The sequence below is a fragment of the Dendrobates tinctorius genome, unplaced genomic scaffold (assembly GCF_039654945.1).
Source record: "Dendrobates tinctorius isolate UK_male_01 unplaced genomic scaffold, ASM3965494v1 ptg000011l, whole genome shotgun sequence".
Taxonomy (NCBI): domain Eukaryota; kingdom Metazoa; phylum Chordata; class Amphibia; order Anura; family Dendrobatidae; genus Dendrobates; species Dendrobates tinctorius.
In genome coordinates, this window is record NW_027361679.1 from 128,791,068 (window position 1) to 128,813,159 (window position 22,092).

Below are 22,092 nucleotides of genomic sequence, written 5' to 3' on the forward strand. Positions count from 1 at the left end.
TCCACTATGTTGTAACATCTGAATGCTGCGGATTGGGCACTGCAGAAGTACGCAGCGTCCAACCCGCACAGTTTACTAATCATCTGCACATACCCTAAGGGCTCCATCTCTATATCTACAGTGATGTGGAGGAAGCCATGAGGGGCAAAAGGCAGATGTAGTGATGACATACTGAGTAAGATAACTAGTGGGGAATTACAGCGTGAGACAGACCGTTGGACAGGTGAGGGATATTCTTGTTTATTTTTGTTCTATTACTGGAGACAAGTAGTGATGAGTGAGCATACTCTGTAATGCTCGGTACTCGGTCGAGCATCACTGTACTCGCGGTACTCGACGAGCACTGAGGATTTCTGGGATTATTCCAGTCACTTTGCCACCAGCACTCTGTCTTCCACACGGTAAAGTCTGAGTAGCTGTGAGTTTGGACTACATATTCCTCACCCTGATCCTCCTTCCTCCCGCCGTGCCGAGTGCCCGGAGACAACTGATCCCCCACTTGGACACTCCGAAGAGCTTTTCCATTTATAGATTTGGGCATCTCACCCGGTCCACTTGAAGCGGGGCAATTTGAGATCGCATGTAGCGATGCCCAAATATTTGAGCAGCCATGGTCACACGAAGGCAACGGTGGGAATGTGTCACAAGAGGTGGATGATTATGAGACTCAATTGCCAGAAAGTCAGGAGGATGACCAGGGTGCAGAAGTGGAACACGAGGTGGTGCATGATATAATAACTGACCCAATCTGGCAGGAGGACATGCAGAGCGAGGACAGCAGCACACTGGGGGAGGAAGGTGTAGAACCCCCAACAGACAGGAAGAAGCAATGTGGTAGCCACAGACAGAAGGCGGGCAACCGTTCCCCGTATCACTAACATGACGAAAGTTGCCAGTCCAACTGTTAGGTCTTCCGGAGTCTGGTTGTTTTTAAAAGTCTCTGCTGATAGCCCCAAAAAGGCCATTTACACCACCTGCCAGTCCAGCATCAGCAGGGGTATTAAAACTACCAGTCTGATCACCAGCATGATCAGGCACATGTCAGCAATACACCCGACTTTGTGGGCCCAACCCCAGGGTACAGTAACAGTGTCTGAGGGTAACACCACTGCTTCTTCTGCTGTTGTCCCCTGGATATGGTGCCTGCGAAGATGCCTCCTGTCCTGCACCTGTCGTTGCACCACCATCATGAAGCACGTCCTTGTCCCAGCGCAGCCTTCAGTTGTCCATACACCAGTCATTGGAACACAAGTGGAAATACGCAGCCAACGCCCCACAGGCCACAGTACTGAATTCACACATTTTTTTTCGTCTGCTTGTGCTTGAATTGTTGCCTTTCAGGCTTGTGGAGACAGAAGCTTTCCGCCATCTGATGGCGGACGTCCCCAGCCGCCACTATTTCTCCCAGTGTGCCGTCCCAGCATTACACAAGCACGTGTCCCACAACATTACCCGTGCCCTCAACAATGCTGTTATTGGGAAAGTCCACCTAACCACCGACACGTGGACAAGTGCCTGTGGGCAGGGACCGTATGTCTTGTTGACGTCACACAGGGCTAAGATAGTGGAAGCCAGGACCCAGTCGGACCTTGGGATGGAAAACGTCCTCCTGACACCGAGGATTGTGGACCCTACGTCAATCAGGATTGCCCCCACAGTCTAAAGCTCCTCCTCCTCTTCAGCCTCCATCTCCGAAATGAGCACATCAGTCACAAGCTGGAAGCACTGCAGCACTGCTTCAGCCAAACGGCAACAGGCTGTGCTGAAGCGAATATGCTTAGGTCACAAACCGCACAATGCTGAAGAGTTGTGTTCAGCTCTGAAAAAGCAGGCAGGTCTGTGGCTGACACCGCTGTACCTGCAGCCAGGTATGGTCATGTGTGACAATGGCCGGAACCCGGTGGCGGCTCTGAGGCGAGGCAAGCTCACACACGTACCATGCCTGGCTGATGTGCTTAACTTCGTGGTTTAGCGATTTCTCAAAACTTACACGGAACTGCCGGATTTGATTGTCAAAGTACGCTGCCTATGTGTCCATTTTAGAAAGTCAGCTGCAGCTTCAGCCACCCTTGCCTTGCTTCAGCAGCGTTTGCAGCTTTCGACTCACCGATTTGTGTGTGTTGCCCCCACACGTTGGAACTCTACACTGCATATGTTGGAAAGGATTTGTGAGCAGAAGGGGGCAGTTGTTGACTACCAGCTTCAACAAGGCCATCTGTATTCAGTTCAGGCTCCACACATAAGACTTCAGGAGTGGACATGGATGTTAGACAAATGTACCATCCTACAAAACTTTGACTCTACTCCACCAAGATGGTGAGCTGCGATGATGCCATAATTAGTGTCACAATCACGCTTCTCTGCATTCTGAAAAGTTCTCTGCTCACAATGAAAGAGGATGCATTGCAGGTGGAGCACAATGAGATGGAGCAAGGAACCATACAGAGTGATTACACGCAGCCCAGCCTCATGTCATTCCAACATGGATTTATTGACAATGAGGAGGAGGAAGAACAGGAGCTACTTTCATGCGCTATAGATGGTACTACAAACACAACTATCATAACGTCTTTTCAGCATGGATGGCCTGAGGACAGGGAGGAGGATGACAGCATGGTCGGTCGTCCTGTTGGTGAGGATACGGAAGTCTTGCCTGATAGCAGTCTGGCATGCATGGCTGACTCTATGTTGCGCTGCCTTTCCCGTGACCATCGCATTATCAAAATTTTCGGTGACACTCATTTCTGGTTGATGACACTTCTAGACCCACGCTACAAGAATAACTTTCAATCTCTTCTTCCAGAGGCAGATAGGTGTACTAAAATGTTGCAGTACCAGAGGGCCATTGTTGCGGAATTATTAAAAAAAAAAAATTCCCATCTGAAATCGCTGGCGGCAGACATCAGTTCGTTGGGACAGGGGGCATTTATGCACATGTAATCGAAGTACATGTATCAAAGTACTGGCAGTTATCACATGGATGAATGTGACACAAATCTCTTTTCTCTTCATACAGGTAACCAGCTCTTTCAATCTCTGCTCTGAATCAACTCCTGTGTTTCTCAACTCCATTCAATGTCAGCAAGCAGTTAATCCTGAATGCTATACATGTGTTTTCAACTATGCAAGCTTATATCTGGTATATAGTTATTTCAACTTACTCTGCTTGTCCCCTTATGTTGTGAGGTCAAGAAACTTTTCAAAGTGCTTTATGATCCATGTAGTGCTGGACATCTGTTTGTCTGACCACAACATTTTATTGGGTCCTGCTGTCTCAATTTAGTTTGATTAACGAGAAGAGAGAGAGCACAAAAAAAAAATAAATCTAAGCCTTAGCCTCCTATATATTCAGACATAGCTTTGGGGAGCATTTATGCAGGGGGCATTTATGCACATGTAATCGAAGTACATGTATTAAAGTACTGGCAGTTATAACATGGATGTTAGACAGGGCAGGAGACAGGTAAGACATTTATATACATCTACTCCCTGTCCATTTGGATTGGAGTACAACAAATATACCATATGCATTTGTGTAATTTATATTCTGACCGCTGCATTCACAACACACATCCACCGCCCTGGCATTAACTCTCTACACTCCATCCATATCGGCCCCTCGCTCCTTTCCTCTCCAATGTATAGCATTTGCGCTCTTTTCACATTGTTAAATTGCACAGATCCAGTCAGACCCACCATTCAACATAAGAGACTCTCTCACAAATCACTTAACCATCTGCTCACTCTTTCTATCCTCCTTCTCCTAGTCGCAGGAGACATTGCTCCCAACCCTGGTCCCCCATGTTATAGAAAGTCAAACCCCCCTACTGCTACACTCAGAAACCCCTCTAATCTTATTAATATTCCCTGCATGCCATCTGTCTCTCTTAATTGTGCATTTTGGAATTCTCACTCAGTGTGTAACAAACTCTCTTTCATTCATGACTTTTTCCTTTCTAATTCTCTTAACCTCCTGGCTCTTACTGAAACCTGGATCCAGCAGTCAGACACTACCGCTGCTACTGCTGCTCTTTCATACGGGGGACTACACTTCTCTCATACCCCAAGATCAGACAATAGAGCAGGTGGAGGCGTTGGTATGCTCCTATCACCAAAATGTACCTTTCAGGTTATTCCTCAACTACCCTCACTAGTCTTCCCTTCTTTTGAGGTCCATGCCGTCAGACTCTACACCCCCTTCTCCATGCGAGTGGCGGTGGTGTATCGTCCTCCCGGCCCCTCCCATCAGTTCCTGGATCATTTTGCCACTTGGCTTCCACATTTTCTCTCCTGTGACATCCCTACCCTCATCATGGGAGATTTCAACATCCCCATTGCTCTTCCCCTCTCCCCATCTGCTACTCACCTTTTATCTCTAACCTCCTTGTTTGGCCTTTCCCAGCTTACTAATTCTCCAACACATGACGGAAACTCCCTTGACTTGGTCTTCTCTCGGCTTTGTGCAGTGGATGATTTTGCAAACTCCCCTCTCCCGCTCTCTGACCACAATCTTCTTTCTTTCTCTATCAAGAACTGCCCGGCTGCTCAGATCACCCCCACTGTCCATACTTATAGAAACATACAGGCCATTAACACCCAGAAACTTATGAAGAATTTGCAGTCATCATTGGCCCCATCTCCTCCCTCTCATGTCCTGATTCTGCATTGAAGCATTACAATGAAACATTTCAAAGTGCCCTAGATGAATTTGCACCCCCTATAAATAGAACACCACAACACAGACGGCGACAACCCTGGCACACCCTGCAAACACGTTTCCTGCAGCGGTGCTCCAGTTGCGCCGAACGTCGGTGGAGAAAATCCAATCTACACGAAGATTTCATCCATTATAAGTTTATGCTTAGAACATACAACACTGCCCTTCACCTCTCCAAACAAACCTATTTCAACACCCTCATCACCTCACTATCCAATAACCCGAAACGTCTCTTTGACACTCTTCATTCTCTACTCAACCCAAGAGTACACGCCCCAACCACGGAGCTCCGAGCTGACGATCTGGCCAATTCAAAGAAAAAATTGACCAGATTCGACAGGAAATTATCTCCCAATCACCTCATACCATGCAATGTCCTCCCTCCCCCACTGCATCTAGCTCACTCTCTGATTTTTAACCAGTCACAGAAGAAGTAGTAAGCAGGCTCCTTGCATCTTCTCGCCCAACCACTTGCACCAGTGACCCGTTTCTGTCACATCTCCTCCAGTCCCTTTCCCCTGCTGTCACCCCTCACCTAACTAAAATATTTAACCTCTCTCTCTTCTGGTATCTTTCCCTCCTCATTTAAGCATGCCATCATACATCCACTACTTAAAAAACCATCCCTCGACCAAAACTGTGCAGCTAACTATAGACCTGTCTCTAATCTTCCCTTCATCTCTAAACTCCTGGAACGCCTGGTCCACTCCCGTCATATCTTCTATCTCTTTGATAACTCTCTTCTCGACCCACTCCAATCCGGTTTCCGCTCTTTACACTCTACTGAAACTGCCCTCTCTAAAGTCTCTAATGATCTACTAACAGCTAAATCAAATGGTCATTACTCCATGCTAATTCTCATGGATCTCCCTGCAGCAATCGACACTGTGGATCATCAGCTTCTCCTCACTATGCTCCATTCCATTGGCCTCAAGGACACAGTTCTCTCCTGGTTCTCCACCTATCTCTGACCGCTCCTTTACTGTATCTTTTGCCGGTTCCTCCTCCTATCACCTTCCCCTTACTGTTGGGGTTCCTCAAGGATCGGTTCTAGTCCCCCTCCTCTTCTCCTTGTACACTGCCCCTATTGGTCAAACAATCAGTAGATTTGGTTTCCAGTACCATCTCTATGCTGACGACACCCAATTATACGCTTCTTCTCCTGACATCATGCCAGCCTTTCTAGAAAACACCGGCGATTGTCTAAATGCGGTGTCTAACATCATGTCCTCATTATATCTAAAACTGAACCTGTCAAAGACTGAAGTCCTTGTGTTTCCTCCCGCTACTAATGTACCTATACTCGACATTGCCATTTCTGTGTGTGGTTCCACTATTACTCCCCAGCAACATGCCCGCTGTCTTGGGGTCATACTTGACTCCGAGCTTTCCTTTGCCCCCCACATTCGATCACTGGCTCGCTCTTGTTATCTGCACCTCAAAAACATTTCTAGAATTCGACCTTTTCTTACTTTTGACTCTGCAAAAACTCTTACTGTTTCTCTTACTCATTCTCGTCTCGACTATTGTAACTCTCTTCTAATCGGTCTCCCTCTTACAAAAACTCTCCCCTCTCCAATCTGTCTTGAATGCTGCAGCCAGGATCATATTCCTCACCAATCGTTAAACCGATGCCTCTACCTTGTGCCAGTCATCACACTGGCTACCCATCCACTCCAGAATTCAATATAAACTTATTACCCTCACTCACAAAGCCCTCCATGGCTCAGCACCACCCTACATCTCCTCCCTTGTTTCAGTATACCACTCTACCCGCGCCCTCCGTTCTGCTGATGACCTGAGGTTAGCATCCTCAATAATCAGAACCTCCCACTCCCGTCTCCAAGACTTTACACGTGCTGCGCCAATTCTTTGGAATGCACTTCCCAGGTCAATACGATTAGTCCCCAATCCCCACAATTTTAAGCGTGCCCTGAAAACGCATTTATTCAGACTGGCCTGCCGCCTCAACACATTAACCTAATCTATCCTGTGTGGCACAGCCAAAAGTTTTACCATAACCAGGTTCCCCGCATCATGTTCCCACACGCTTTATGCATCCAGTAGCCCTCTGTGTCTGTACTGTTACGCCCTTAACATTATGGCTGGTCCATACAATCAGGGCAACTGTTACCACCCACCTTTCGTGTCTACCTCTTTCCTCATAGACTAAGCTTGCGAGCAGGGCCCTCATTCCTCTTGGTATTTGTTATAATATATGTGATTATTGTTATGCTGTAATGTCTATTGTCTGTACAAATCCCCTCTGAAATGTAAAGTGCTGCGGAATATGTCGGTGCTATAGAAATAAAATTTATTATAACCAAGGAGTAGAGGCGAGAGACACTCCAATCCAGCAAAGACAGGGGGAACACTGGCAAAGTTCTAGGAGAGTTTTCTCACACCCTCCCATAGCACTAGCCTAGAGGCACGGGGTACTTTCACAAGGAGTGACAAGTTTGGGAGGATGCTGAGGGAGTACCTTGCTGACCGTACAAACATCCTCCGTGATCCTTCTGTGCCTTATAATTATTGGGTATCCAAGCTGGAAACGTGGCATGAACTGGCTTTGTACCCCTTGTAGGCTTATTGGGGTGCGTGTAACTTTGGTGCAGGGCAGGTGTTGCATTCAATGCATAAGCAAATAGTATGGGAGTATCCATGACGTCAGTTCAATGAGTTGTTGGGGTGCGTCCAAATTTTAGGCAGCCCTGCCACTCACTGCATACGCAATATCAGTATAAGGGACCCACTGTTTAATAATGGGAACAACAATGCATAGCCGGCTTATGGCTCTTAAAAAATGAGGGCCGACTGCTGACCCTATAAAAATAAACTTTGAAAGTCACAAAGTCCCTCCTTCATAAATGAAACAGGATGTGTCTGATGTGTCACACACCACATCGCCAAATAAGATTGTAAAATGTTATGACATTTCCCATTTGTCTTGGTTGAAAGCAATGGTAAAGTTGAAAAAGGCATCAAAAACACTGTGTGAAAGACCCCACATGCCAGACAGCAATCCGAACGGCCATCACTGACTTCATAGACTTTCACAAATCAGACCACACAGCCTTACCCTATCAGTGGGAGGCTTTAAAGGGAGTAATTAGAGGAGTGTTTATCCAACAGGGAGCGCGGTTAAAGAAAGAAAGAGCATTCGCAATCAACGATCTACTCACACGCATTCAAAAGCTGGAGCTAAATCATAAGCGTACCCACAATTCCCAAACCTTGGCTGACCTCTTAAAGGCCAGGAAAGACCTTACCTCCCTGTTGGATACGGCATCAGCACGGCAAAGAGACCGTTTTCGGAGATATTTATATGAATTCTCCAATAAGCCTGGTAAGGCTTTAGCACGATTCCTGCACCCACGTATTCCTGTTACTTACATCCCTACCATAAAATCTAAAACTGGTAAACTATTACATCATCCAGAAGAAATCACGGCTTCCTTCAAAGAATATTATGATTCCTTATACAATCTCAGGGGGCCAATAGCTGATATGTCCCCGACTAACTTCCAGGCCAGGGTGGACGACTATGTTAACAACACCCCACTCCCTCCTCTTCCAGTGGCAGATACAGCAGCCATGGAGGAACCATTCACAGATCAGGAGATCTCAGATACTATTCAATCTATGGCTAATGGTAGGAGCCCCGGACCCGACGGGTTCCCAGCTTCCTTTTATAAATTATTTACACCTAATATAGTACCTATTATAACTACACTATTCAATTCTATCTCAGAGACCTGTCCTTTTTCCAGACAAACCTTGGCCGCCACAATTACGGTGATACCTAAACCTGGTAAGGACCATTCGATGTGTTCAAATTATCGTCCCATCTCACTTATTAATGTGGATGTGAAGGTCTTTGCTAAGGCGTTGGCTAACAGGTTGAGCCCTCTACTTCCGGGATCCATCCATGGTGATCAGGCTGGATTCGTGCAGAAACGAGAGGCCAAAGACAACACGGTTAAAACACTACTGCTTGCATCTTATGTACGCAGACACAAGATTCCAGCTTGCCGTTTATCTATTGACGCCGAGAAGGCTTTTGATCGCCTTGGGTGGACCTTTTTACGTTCTTCATTGACACAACTGGGACTAGGGTCTACAATGCTGGGGAGAATATTCGCTTTGTACCAAAACCCCACGGCTCGTATTAGAGTCAACGGTACTCTTTCATCTTGCTTGAGCATATCTAATGGTACCAGACAGGGGTGTCCATTGTCCCCTCTGCTTTATATAATTGCCATGGAGCACCTGGCAGTTGCACTGCGGAGCGCTCCTGATATTAAGGGCATACAGATTGGCCACGATAATTTTAAACTATCAATATACGCAGATGATTTAATAATATACGTGACAAACCCTACAATTGCGTTCCCAGTGCTCATGCGAGAGTTCCTAAAATTTGGGGAGGTATCTAACTTTAAAGTTAATTATTCCAAAACAGAAGTTTTGAACATAACTCTCCCCGAGGAAGAGGCCCATAGACTCCAATCTTCCTTCCCTTTTAGGTGGGAGGACAGGGCACTTAAATTCCTGGGAGTTATGATTCCTAAAAACTCCAATGATCTACTCAATCTTAATTATATCCCACTCCTCCATACAACCCTAGCTGACTTGAAGAAATACAATAGATCCCAACTTTCCTGGTTTGGCCGTATTAATGCAGTCAAAATGGACATTCTTCCCCGTTTTCTTTATCTTTTCCAGACAGTCCCTATTTTTGTTCCTGATCATTTCTTTAACCGTCTCCAATCAGCAATTAACAGTTTTGTTTGGGGCGCAAGAAAACCAAGACTTGGGTTCTCCACTCTGATTAGACCTAAGTCGAGGGGTGGCATGGGTCTTCCTAATTTTAAAACATATTACCGGTCTGCTCTTCTTTCCAGACTGGTGGACTGGAGATATGGTGATCTGTATAAACAATGGGTGATCATTGAAAAGCTGATGTCCCCACATTCACTGTATTGGCTCCCTTGGACCTATGATCCTCGGAACTACACAGTTTCTGAATTCCCACCGCTCACACAAGTGGTAATAAATTTCTGGTACAAATATAGCACCAAAATGAAAATCATTAACAGACCAAGTAGATTAGGCCCCCTCTTTAATAACATAGACTTCCCTCCTGCCACGACACAGACTTCATTTCTTTGTTGGGACTCTGACGACCGGGTTAGTCTGGGCCAGGCTGCAGACAAGATTGCAGGATTCCCTGCGGTGGGGGATATGAGGACGGCCTGCCCGGGGAGATTGATACCCTGGCTTGAATTTATTCAGCTCAAGAGCTGTTTTTCAAAGATAGCTCTTGGTCTGACGACACCATTTGAGACCCTTATGCAGCTAACGGAGGGCCCTGCTCATGTGATCTCATTCCTCTATGGCCTGATCTCTGATTTGGAATCTACAGACACGCCCCGCTTCATCACTGCATGGGAGAAAGATCTGCGGATTAACTTTTCCGATGCGGATCGCCATAAAATCTTCACCCTGACTCATAAGTTGTCTCTCTTGTGAGCCACAGGAGAAGAACTACAAAATCTTGACTAGATGGTATAGATGCCCTGACTTGCTGCACAAGATTTATCCGGGGGTCCCTGATTTATGCTGGAGATGCGGAGAGGACGGGGGTTCCATGCTACATGTCTGGTGGTCCTGTCGTCTGCTGAAGCCATTTTGGTCGGCGATCTTCCAGATTTTCTATATCGTCTCTGGAATCAGATATGAACCATCTCCTCAGATTGCTCTCCTTTCTCTGATCCCTGGCCCATTAAAAACAATTAAAAGGGGCCTCTGGAGATTTTGCCTAATAGCAGCAAGAATGATCATACCCAGACATTGGAGATCCATGAGGGTCCCTTCTGTGATGGAATGGGTGGTGGAGATGGACAGATTGGAGCGTATGGAATCACTGATGTCCCAAGATAGGGGCTCCACATCTAGACAGGGACACACTTGGTTTCCTTGGCATTCATTCAAAGAGAGTCCGGAATTTGCCAACTGGATACATAATTAGCTCCCGAGTAATTTAGATGATTTGAGTTAAATAAGTTAAATTATTTTTTTTTACTGATGGCTATAATCCCCCCCCCTTCTTCCTTCCCTTACCCTATATCCCCATACCTATTTTTTTTTCCTTACTCTTACTACTATGTCTTCTCCCTCATGTCTTTTCCTTCTTTTCTCTACTTCCATACTTAAATAATGCTTAAATACCCAGATAATGGTAGCATATGGTCTATTGTATTGTACCCTTTCTTTGTTATAAAAAAACTTTAATATTTTCTGAAAAAAAAAAAAAACACTGTGTGAACATAGCCCAAGTGGTGGAGGAACATTTTTGTTTTGTGTTATTTTGCCCTACATACAAATTACCTTGGGAACGTTGTTCCTTAACATATTTCCCAGGAAAATCCATTTTGTTTTCGGTTTTGTATGTTTTAGTGTGCGCCTGTAAAGTGGCGTAATACTCTGACAACATTGTTCACAGCTGTGACCTGGGAGTCAGAAATGCTTCCAGGGGTCATCCCCATGATGTTCCCATGTAATTTCAGGACTGTTCCGATCGAATTTCAGATGTTTTTAGACCCCAAAAGGAACCGTGGGGGGGGGGTGCTGCAAAAATGCTTGGTTTTCCTATAGACTTACATTGGGCTCGTTGCTCGGGTTGAGCACTCGAGCATTCCAATTTGCTCGACCCGAGCACCCGTGCATTTTTGTGGTCCCCCTGTCACGGGGCAGTAGCAGGTAGACAGGGGGCATAGAACCAGGGCCCCTGAACTGCCCCTCAGGCTAAGGGGGTGCCCTGACTTTCCTTAACTTGGGGGTACATTTGATGTTAGTGAGGCTCAAGTCCCTGACCTGTCCCTATCTCCTGTTTAGCCCTGAGCTAAACCCCCAACCCCCTCCCCAGGAGGTGAGACGGGGAATAAAGTAAACTGCACGAAAAACCAGGGAAAGGGTAAAACTGACACCTCAGGGTTAAATAAACTGAAAGACAAGACTTAGCTTGCTCTGCTGCAATGCTCCAGGACAGCAGAGTTAGCCACTTGAAAACGGCAGGCAACTGAAGATCCACAGAACTCTGTCAGCTCCTGAACTCCAACTTAGTAGGTTTCCAAAGAGAAACAATATCACCAACAGTTAGTTGGTGCACCTGGTGAGCTTATGAAGGAAGGTGGGAGTGGTTTCCACCTGCATAGATATTTAATCACAATGCAGTAACAACAGCGGCCGCCGGGGGGGAGGAAAACGCACCAGAAGACCAACTAAACATGCAGTAACACCAGCAGCCACCGGAGGGAAAAACTAACATTAACCCCCGATGGCCAGAAAGGAAAAAAGTTTTAATATGAGAGTCCGGTCTGCCACAGATCCCAAAATTGGATCGTGACACCCCTATCACTAGAAACAAGGGATTCAATGGAATTGCCGTTATTGTGTTTATTTTTAAATGATAAAGGAATTTTTTTTATTTTTATTTTTTTTATTATTTCTAATAAAGGACTTTATTCTGGCTGTGTTCACAATATAACTACAGGTTTAGTAATGGATAAGTGTCTTATAGTTGCCTCCATTACTTTTCAGTTTTATCCCATAAATGTAATTTTTGCCTATGATTTTTCTTGCTTCACTTCACCAATTTAGACTATTTTGGATTAGGAAAATATTTAAACACTGGTTGTAATGTAAAAAGCCAAGGGGGATAAATACTTTTATAAGCCGCTGTAACCCAAAAATACAGCGAAAATTGCCGTTTAAAGCAATTAAATTATCCCAAAACAGTATCAATAAATGTAGTTTTCCATCACAAAAAGTAAGGCTTTAAGGGCCTGTCACACTAAGCGATATCGCTAGCAATATCGCTATAACTTGTGACGTTATAGCGATATTGCTAGCGATATCGCTGTGTCTGATACTTACCTACGACCCGCTCCCCCGCTGGTTATCGCTGATCGCGCGAGAACGTCCAGGACTGTTTCTAGTCGTCAGCTTCCTGCTGGGCTTTCTGTGGAGAGGCGAGCAACGAGCGTGGAGCCGGGCGGGAGGACGCAGGATCGCCGCGTCTGACAGGTAAGTAGCGATCCCCGACCCCTGCGATGTCGCTGGTGAGATCTGCCTGTGTGGCAGCTCACTAGCGACCACTTAGCGATGCACCGCGTCATATCGCTGGTCGGGATCGCTGGTACATCGCTAAGTGTGACAGTATCTTTACACAGCTCTATCTACTAAAAATTGAAAGCGTTACGGATCTTGGAAAATGGCAATGTAATTTTTGTTTTGCAAACTTTGATTTTTTTTTTTTTTCACTACTAAAGTAATAAGAAAATGGACATGTTTGATATTACTGTAATTGCACTGATAAGCAGAATTATATTTACAAGTCATTTTTATCACCAAATTTACATCGTAAAAATCACAAAAGTCAAAATTACACCCCCCCCCCCCCCCCCACAATTTCTCACCACTTGGGATTTTATCCCCAGTTTCTAGTACACTGTGTGGTAAAATGAATGGTGAGCTTTAAATGTACAAAAAGCCCCCATGTTTCTGTGGACCGAAAAGCAAAGTACTGGCTCCAGGAAGGAGTAAAAAAAAAAAACCCTCAAAAAAGGAAATGGGGACAGTGATTACCGTATATCTGTAAAGCACTATTGAATTAATGATGCTATATGTGAATAAAATCAATGATTTTATTCTACTTGCTTTACGTGTTCTGTTTGTGGGATTGGTTGAGCATGCTATTTAGTGCTCTCCATGCATGTGTTGTGACAGAGAAATAGCCACGACACATGCAGATGAAGCTCCAGACAGCTGATCAGCAGGAGCGATCCGGATTCTCTGCAGCTTATTCGGTAATCGCTATCGCTTGCCGAATAAGGAGGGACCCGAACAGATTAGCTCATCTCTAGTCACCACTACTTAGTGGTCTTTGAAGAATATATCATTTTTACTGCATGGTGAAGTTAAATTTGACATTTAAATCTATTTTTTTTTTTTTTTTTTTCCTTCTTAGGTTTCTGTTCCTGGGAGGTAGACCCGTCGATCTGTAACTTGGACGATCAGCTGAAGTTATTTGTGTCTCGTCACTCAGCCACTTTCTCCCCAGAGATTAAAGGTACAGTTGTCACAAGTGACTGTTTCCTTTCTCATTCAATAAATATGAAAAATGGAACATGTGAAACTTTTTGCATAGGTTTTAAGGGGGTTGTACATTACTGGGACACGTCCTTTTTCATCACTGTGTCCCCCCCCCCCCCCCCCCCCCCCCGTCTCAAGTAAAACAATATACCCTATACTTACCTCCGGTGTTGTTGCTATTCTAGTGATATCGACAAGTGACATCACGTGATTACTATAGACAATCAGCTCTGGCTTCACTCTCACTTCCTTCAGACAAATTGGACATCCAGAAGAAGCAAGAAGAGAGCAGTTGCAGCTTTTGACCTAAGAAAGTCAGTTTACACCTAGTGTGGGAAAGTGAAGCATTCGTTGATTTGGCTGCTGGAATTCCAGGATGACCTTGTGCAGACACCGCAGGAACGGCACCTTCACTGGGGGCGATTATAGGGCGATGTGCCCACGATCAGGAAGTAGCAGAGTATTTTTGCTGTGTTCTATTGCAGGTTAATCCACAGATCGCTTGGAAAACTATAGCATTCTGCAAGCTAATTACACTTGCAAAATGCTAGTTTTTAGCGGGAATTCCACATGCGAATTTCCCGCGGCAGGGAGTTGCGGAATTGCCGCGGAAACTTCTGCGGCAATTCCACATGTGTGCACATAGCCTAATGGTTTTATACCATAATTTTAACCATGTTATACATTAAAGATTTGTGCTTTTAAATAATTCACCAATGGATCTGTTGCTGGATACCTTTCCGACTTTGGCGCGTAGACGCACAGGGGACATGGGATTTCTATAAATCCCATCCACTATGCTGTCACATCTGGCTGCTGCGTTTTTAATGCTGCATAAATGTCTAGCGTCAAAACCGCGTAAAGTTCTGAACGTGAGATCATATCTTTATTTTACTTGGGGAAACGGTGATTGAGAAGTGGTTGTCAGAGTAATGGAAAATACTGATGTTTTTACTGCCTAGGATGAAAGGCATAATTGTTAATTAGCTTTCCCATTTTAAACACTGAATCTCCAAAAATGTGTAAGTTTTGGGGCTGAATCACGAAGACTGGTGTTTCACAAGCCATTCTTAATGAAAGGCGCACTAGAATGCAATGCACCTAATTCATTAAAAAGGATCTGTGAGCGGCGCTATCGCTGATCGCTCAGTCCGCATCACGTGACCCCCATCTGCAGCCACCGCTGATGTCATGTCAACTTCTGAAGTTCCTGAATTCACCGAGGTGTGACCCAGTGGCATGCACCCCTGGGTTGACTGGGCTGTGGACTTTGTTCACCGCATTGTCACAGCCGAGTATCCAGCGCCTGCTTGTGACCAAGGAAAGCAGAGGAGAGAGGGAAAGCGTGCGCTGGACACTGGGTTGTGATGTGTGGTGAAACGCTGCCCACAGCCCAGTCCATCAAGAGCTGCGTGCAACTGGGCCAAGTCTCGGTCAATCAAGGAGGTCCAGAAGCAGTGCACTGAGCGAGCAGTGATAACGCCACTCTCATGCTCTTATACCAGCAGAAGGTATTTACAAAAATATTTAAAAGGTGTAAATTGATGGGCGCATTATACAATGTGGTGAACCACCTCTTTAATCATTGCCTAAATTTTGGGGAAATTGTGTTGCTGCTTTTTCACAGAAATAGTATGTGATTCCACTTTATTGTTTAGGTGTTAAAAACCAGATTCGGCTATTGATGTGGCCATTAACTTGACTGTCAATGTCATTTTTTTCCCCTGTGCATTTTGCATTAATCCCCATAATTAGAGTTGAGCGACTTTAGTCGGATCGGGTTTCATGAAACAAAATTTGTTTCAGATGAAACTGGTCCGACTATGGCAAAAAAAGTCGGAGTTTCGTCCGAAACCCGACCCCAATGCAAGTCAATGGGGAATAAAAGTAGGCATAGAGTGGATGAATGTCATCCGCTCAATGCCGACTTTTATTCCCCATTGACTTGCATTGGGGTAGGGTTTCGGACGAAACTCCGACTTTTTTTGCCATAGTCGGACCAGTTTCATCTGAAACAAATTTTGTTTCATGAAACCCGATCCGACTAAAGTCGCTCAAATCTACCCATAATGTCATTTTTTTAAATGATCTTCAAAGTTGGAGAGGAAGGTGAAATATTTTACCTTTTTTGGTTCTGTTCTGTGTGGAATTGGCAGATTCTGCAAGTAAGACCGGAGTCACACTACCGTAGAATAAGGCCGAGTGCTATGCGAGAAAACATAGCATAGCACTCGGCCCAGTGGTAATCTGGGGCAGCTCACATCACCGTTTATTTTCTCGGGCGTATTCAGCGTGCGTGTAAAATCGCAGCATGCCGCCATTGTCACCAAGACTTGGCCGAGACTCGCCTATGGGTGCGAGAAAAAAAATCATAGCAGTCGGACCATGCGAGTGCTGTCTGATTTTTACACATCGGTGTCCCTTGAAAAGCTGGCAATTCATGTGCCGTGTACAGTAAAATCACATTGACAGGTTAGAATAGATGGAATAGATATATATACACATAGAATACTTAGATACAGTGGGGAAAAAAGTTTTTAGTCAGCCACCAATTGTGCAAGTTCTCCCACTTAAAAAGATGAGAGGCCTGTAATGGACATCATAGCTAGACCACAACTATGAGAGTCAAAATCCAGAAAATCACCTTGTCTGATTTGGCGAGATATTTTGCAAATTATGGTGGAAAATAAGTACGGTATTTGGTCATTCACAAAAGTTCATCTCAATGTTTTGTTATATGTATATCCTTTGTTGGCAATGACAGCGGTCAGACTTTTCTGTAAGGTTTGCACACACTGTTGGTGGTATGTTGGCCCATTCCTCCGTGCAGATCTCTAGTGCAGTGATGTTTTGGGCCTGTCACTGGGCAACACGGACTTTCAAATCCCTCCAAAGGTTTTCTATGGTGTTGAGATCTGGAGACTGGCTAGGCCACTCCAGGACCTTCATATGCTTCTTACAAAGCCACTCCTTCGTTGCCCTGGTGGCGTGCTTGGGATCATTATTATGCTGAAAGGCCCATCTACGTTTCATCTTCAATGCCCTTGCTAATGGAAGGAGACTTACTCTCAAAATCTCATGATACATGGCCCCATTCATTCTTTCATGTACGCGGATCAGTTGTCCTGGTACCTTTGCAGAGAAACAGCCCCAAAGCATCATGTTGCCACCCTCATGCTTCACACTTTGAATGCAACTCAGCATTCTGTCTCCTCCAAACACAAGTTTTATTTCTTCCAAACAGTTCTACTTTCACAGACCATATGACATTCTCCCAATACTCTTCTGGATAGTCCAAATGCTCTCTAGCAAGCTTCAGATGGGCCTGGACATGTACTGGCTTAAGCAGGAGGACACATCTGGCACTGCAGGATCTGAGTCCCTGGAGTTGGCATAGTGTTACTAAGGCCTGTTTCACACTTCCATTTTTTCAAATCCGTCAAAATCCGTTGTTTTCCGTAAAAAAACGGATCCGCCATTTTTTGCAGGATCCGTTTTTTTTTGTCCCATAGACTTCCATTACGGTTACCGCGGATCCGTAAAAAAAACGGATCCGTTTTTAAAAAAACGGATCCGTTTGCATCAGTTTCCGTCAAAAAAACGGAAACGGATCCGTTTGGCGGACACAAAAACGGAAGTGTGAAACAGGCCTAATGGTAGCCTTTGTTACGATGGTCCCAGCTCTATGCAAGTCATTTACTAGGTCCCCCCGTGTGGTTCTGGGATTTTTGCACACCGTTCTTGTGATCATTTTGTCCCCACGGGGTGAAGTCTTGCGTGGAGCCCCAGATCGAGGGAGATCATCAGTGGTCTTGTATGTCTTACATTTTCTTATTATTGCTCCCACAGTTTATTTCATCACACCAAGCTGCTTGCCTATTGCAGATTCAGTCTTCCCGGCCTGATGCAGGGCTACAATTTTGTTTCTGGTGTCCCTCGACAGCTCTTTGGTCTTCACCAAAGTGGAGTTTGGAGTATGATGGTTTGAGGTTGTGGACAGGTGTCTTTTATAGTGATAACAAGTTCAAACAGGTGCCATTACTACAGGTAATGAGTGGAGGACAGAGGAGCCTCTTAAAGAAGAAGTTGCAGGACTGTGAGAGCCAGAAATCTTGCATATTTTAGGTGACCAAATACTTATTTTCCACCATAATTTCAAAAATGTTGCCAAATCAGACAAGGTGATTTTCTGGATTTGTTTTCTCATTTTGACTTATAGTTGTGGTCTACCTATGATGTCAATTAATTACAGCCTCTCTCATATTTTTAAGTGGGAGAACTTGCACAATTGGTGGCTGACTAAATACTTGTTTCCCCCCACTGTATGTAGATGTCTGTGACAGCATAGAAGAGATGGATTACATACAGTAAATATAAATAGAATAGGTAGATATATATAGGTGTCTCTGACAAATACAATTAGTACAGTGTGGATGCAGCTTACTATAGATGTATTTAATAAAATACTATTTTACAGAAAGAAATGGCGTGGGCTCTCACGCAATTTTCGTAACCAGCAGAGGGAAAGCCGACGGCTGGGGTCCGATATTTATAGCCTGGGTAACACCCATGGAGCTTCCCAGGCTATTAATATTAGCTCACAGCCGTATAATTAGCTTTTACTGGCTATTAAAATGAGGGACCCACCCAAAAAAAAAGAAATGGGGTCCTCCTATAATTAATAACCAGCAAAGGCTATGCAGACAGCTGTGGGCTGACATTAATAGCCTAGGAAGGGGCCATGGATACGGCCCTCCCTCCACCCCAAGGCTAAAAACATCAGCACTCAGCTTTCCCTCTGCTTTTTACGAAAATTGCGCGGGAGTCCATGCCATTTTATTCCCAAAAATATTTTATTAAATGCATGTACAGTAAGCTGCACACAAACTATACTAATTGTATTTGTAGCAGACATCTATAGATTTACCTATTTGTATTTACTGTACGTAATCCATCTCTTCTATGCTGTCAGCTCCTGCATTGACTTTACAGTACACGGCACATGATTTGCCGGCTTTTGTTCTACCTATCTATGTAATACATATATACACAGTGGGTACGGAATGTATTCAGACCCCTTTAAATTTTTCACTCTGTTTCTTTGCAGCCATTTAGTACATTCAAAGAAGTTCTTTTTTTTCTCAATGTACACTCTGCACCCCATCTTGACTGAAAAAAACAGAAATGCAGAAATTTTTGCAAGTTTATAAAAAAAAAAAATAAAGAAAAACAGATCACATGGGCATAAGTATTCAGACCCTTTGCTCGGTATTGAGCAGAAGCACCCTTTTGAGCTAGTACAGCCATGAGTCTTCTTGGGAATGATGCAACAAATTTTTCACACCTGGATTTGGGAATCCTCTGCCATTCTTCCTGGCAGATCCTCTCCAGTTCCATCAGGTTGTATGATGAATATTGGTGGACAGCCTTTTTCAGGTCTCTCCAGAGATGCTCAATTGGGTTTAGGTCAGGGCTCTGGCTGGGCCAGTCAAGAATGGTCACAGAGTTGTTCTGAAGCCACTCCTTTGTTATTTTAGCTGTGTGCTTAGGGTTATTGCCTTGTTGGAAGGTAAACCTTCGGCCAAGTCTGAGGTCCAGAGCACTCTGGAAGAGGTTTTCAGCCAGGATATCTCTGTACTTGGCCACATTCATGTTTCCTTCAATGACAACCAGTCGTCCTGCCACTGCAGCTGAAAAACACCCCCATAGCATGATGCTGCCACCACCATGTTTCACTATTGGGATTGTATTGGGCAAGTTATGAGCAGTGCCTGGTTTCTCCACATATACCTCTTAGAAGGATCACCAAATAGTTCTATCTTCATCTCATCAGACCAGAGAATCTTATTTCTCATAGTCTGGGAGTCATTCATGTGTGGTTTTTTTTTTTTTTTTGCGGGCTTTCATATGTCTTGCACTGAGGAGAGGCTTCCGTCGGGCCACTGTGCCATAAAGGCCTGACTGGTTATGGGCTGCAGTGACAGTTGACTTTGTGGAACTTTCTTCCATCTCCCTACTGCATCTTTGAAGCTCAGCCACAGTGATCTTGGGGTTCTTCTTTACCTCTCTCACCATGGCTCTTCTCCCACGATTGCTCAGTTTGGCCATACGGCCAGGTCTAGGAAGACATCTGGTGGTCCCAAACTTCTTCCATTTAAGGATTATGGGGGCCACTGTGCTCTTAAAAACCTTGAGTACTGCATAAATTCTTTTGTAACCATGGCCAGATGTGTGCTTTGCCACAATTCTGTCTGAGAGCTCCTTGGCCAGTTCCTTTTGACCTCATGATTCTCATTTGGTCTGTCATACACTATGCGCTGTGAGGTCTTATATAGGCAGTAATCAAACAAATAGGAGGGCACCAACAATAAATGACATTAAATTTGAGGCAGCAAAAGTGATCAACCCAAGGCATATCAAAAATATATGCTGCAACCTGTTTAAAAAGGACTGCTATAAGTCGGGGACCACCAAATATAACAATTTGAAAGGTATAATTACAATTTTATTGCAGTGTACAAAACACACCAAACCACACACATATAAAAACTTTTAAAAACAATATGATGATAGTACATCCATTATACAAATTGCCCAATCGACAAAGAAATTGTTTCCAATTTGATCGTTTATCACAAATATTCCAATTTAGTGTCTGGATAAAAGGAACACCATAAATTTAGCAGTGGACTTTTGAGACTGCCTGCACCTAATTGCCCATGAGTACTTTGTTCAACATATCACTAAAATAATCTATCTCCAAAAGGGTTAACAATGTTGATACCAAACAGATACAATCCTGCATCTACTTCCTTGTCTGAGGAGTATAAGTATAGTAACTTCCCAAATCCAAAGATCCCCCAATATGTTAGAAAACAACAAATGGAAAATTAAGGGAAGTAGAGAAGATTATAATAACCCTAAAACTCCTTGTTAGAAGCAGGATAATAAAAGTGCAACGATATTTGAATCAAGGCATCGGAGCAGGGGTGGCTTACCTGCAGTGTCACATAATGGTGTCACTGCAAAAGGTCCATATGGACATGCCTATAGCGCAAGACCAGTCTGTTCATGCTTTGTCGAGTGGATGAGAGCTCAACGCGTGTCGCCATTAGCGCGGCTTCATCAGGGGCCGGTATGTTGATGTGTGTACAATTGTCATACCTCATTTAAATGATCTGTCCCAGCTGCGAGAGACACCAGAATATGCTTATACCGGTAGTTTCGGGAATATCATGCAGGTCATTCACGTCTGGGACAAAGAACAAAGAGGAACTGCACACGTGCAAGGCATAAACTCCATGCGCAGTACCTAGCAACATGTGAGCGTCCCGAATATTTAAGCGCATGCGCTATTTATACCATCAATACGTAGCAGGAACAGAATCACGCGCATGCATATTGGGAAAGTCCTGTACACTTAGACATAGTAATAAGAAATCACAGAACTTTATGTGCAAGAGCCAGGATCCAGAACAAAAATCAAAAGTCCAAGAGACATAATATTGGCCAATTCTAAGTTATGCTCACCATATGTAGATCCTGTAATAAAGTTTATTACGAGAAGGATTTTTTTTAATGTAGTTGTAATACAGGGTGGGCCATTTATATTGTAAGGTAGCACTGTCATTCAAGGTTGGGGACACTCGCTTGGCAGCCAAATAATCAGATCCGGCACGGGTCTTCCATAAAACAATAACCGTCCATGTGGTTTATTCAGGCATCATTAACCATGAGCAGCAACATAAAGTTCATATAAACAGCATAGCGTCCATGACCGAGTACTGCTCTGTTATCCCTGTGGTCACACAGGCTTTGCTTCATCCAGCCAACAGGCTATACAGTCTAGTAACACTCCCGTGTCCGGGTTACCTCATTGGTTGCTTCACCACACTGCAGGCGTCCATTTCCTCTCCCTGGGAACTCTCAGACACGTGCAGCCATTATGCACACAAGCACTCAGGAAGGCTTACACATCCTCCAGCGAGACTTTCCAAACGGACCAACCGGGTCCCAGCATTCACTCCATGTAACCTACCCTGGCCACCTTATATGGTCCGTAGCCACGCCCACCGTGTCACATGGCTATGACCTCATCACAGGTCCTTCACACACACTCATATACACGTTACTATGGCGTTCTTAAACACACCCCTGGGTGGATTTGTAGATTATTGATCCCACCCATCTCAACAATCACCTGAAGGCTTCTCCCTGAC

The 22,092-nt window shown here is 44.6% G+C and overlaps 1 protein-coding gene across 4 annotated transcripts in view; it reads left to right on the top strand.

Moving 5' to 3' along the window:
• MAP1S (microtubule associated protein 1S) overlaps positions 1–22,092 on the top strand; it is a 112,952-nt gene that overhangs the window by 17,978 nt on the left and 72,882 nt on the right. For 2 of the 4 annotated variants that reach the window (XM_073547691.1, XM_073547702.1), the window contains exons 2-3: positions 3,017–3,139; positions 13,749–13,850. In XM_073547691.1, the coding sequence (XP_073403792.1) occupies positions 3,100–3,139; positions 13,749–13,850 (142 nt within the window). In that variant the 5' untranslated portion in view covers positions 3,017–3,099. The remainder of the gene's footprint in view (positions 1–3,016; positions 3,140–13,748; positions 13,851–22,092) is intronic. The other 2 variants (XM_073547676.1, XM_073547684.1) reach the window with 1 other exon arrangement.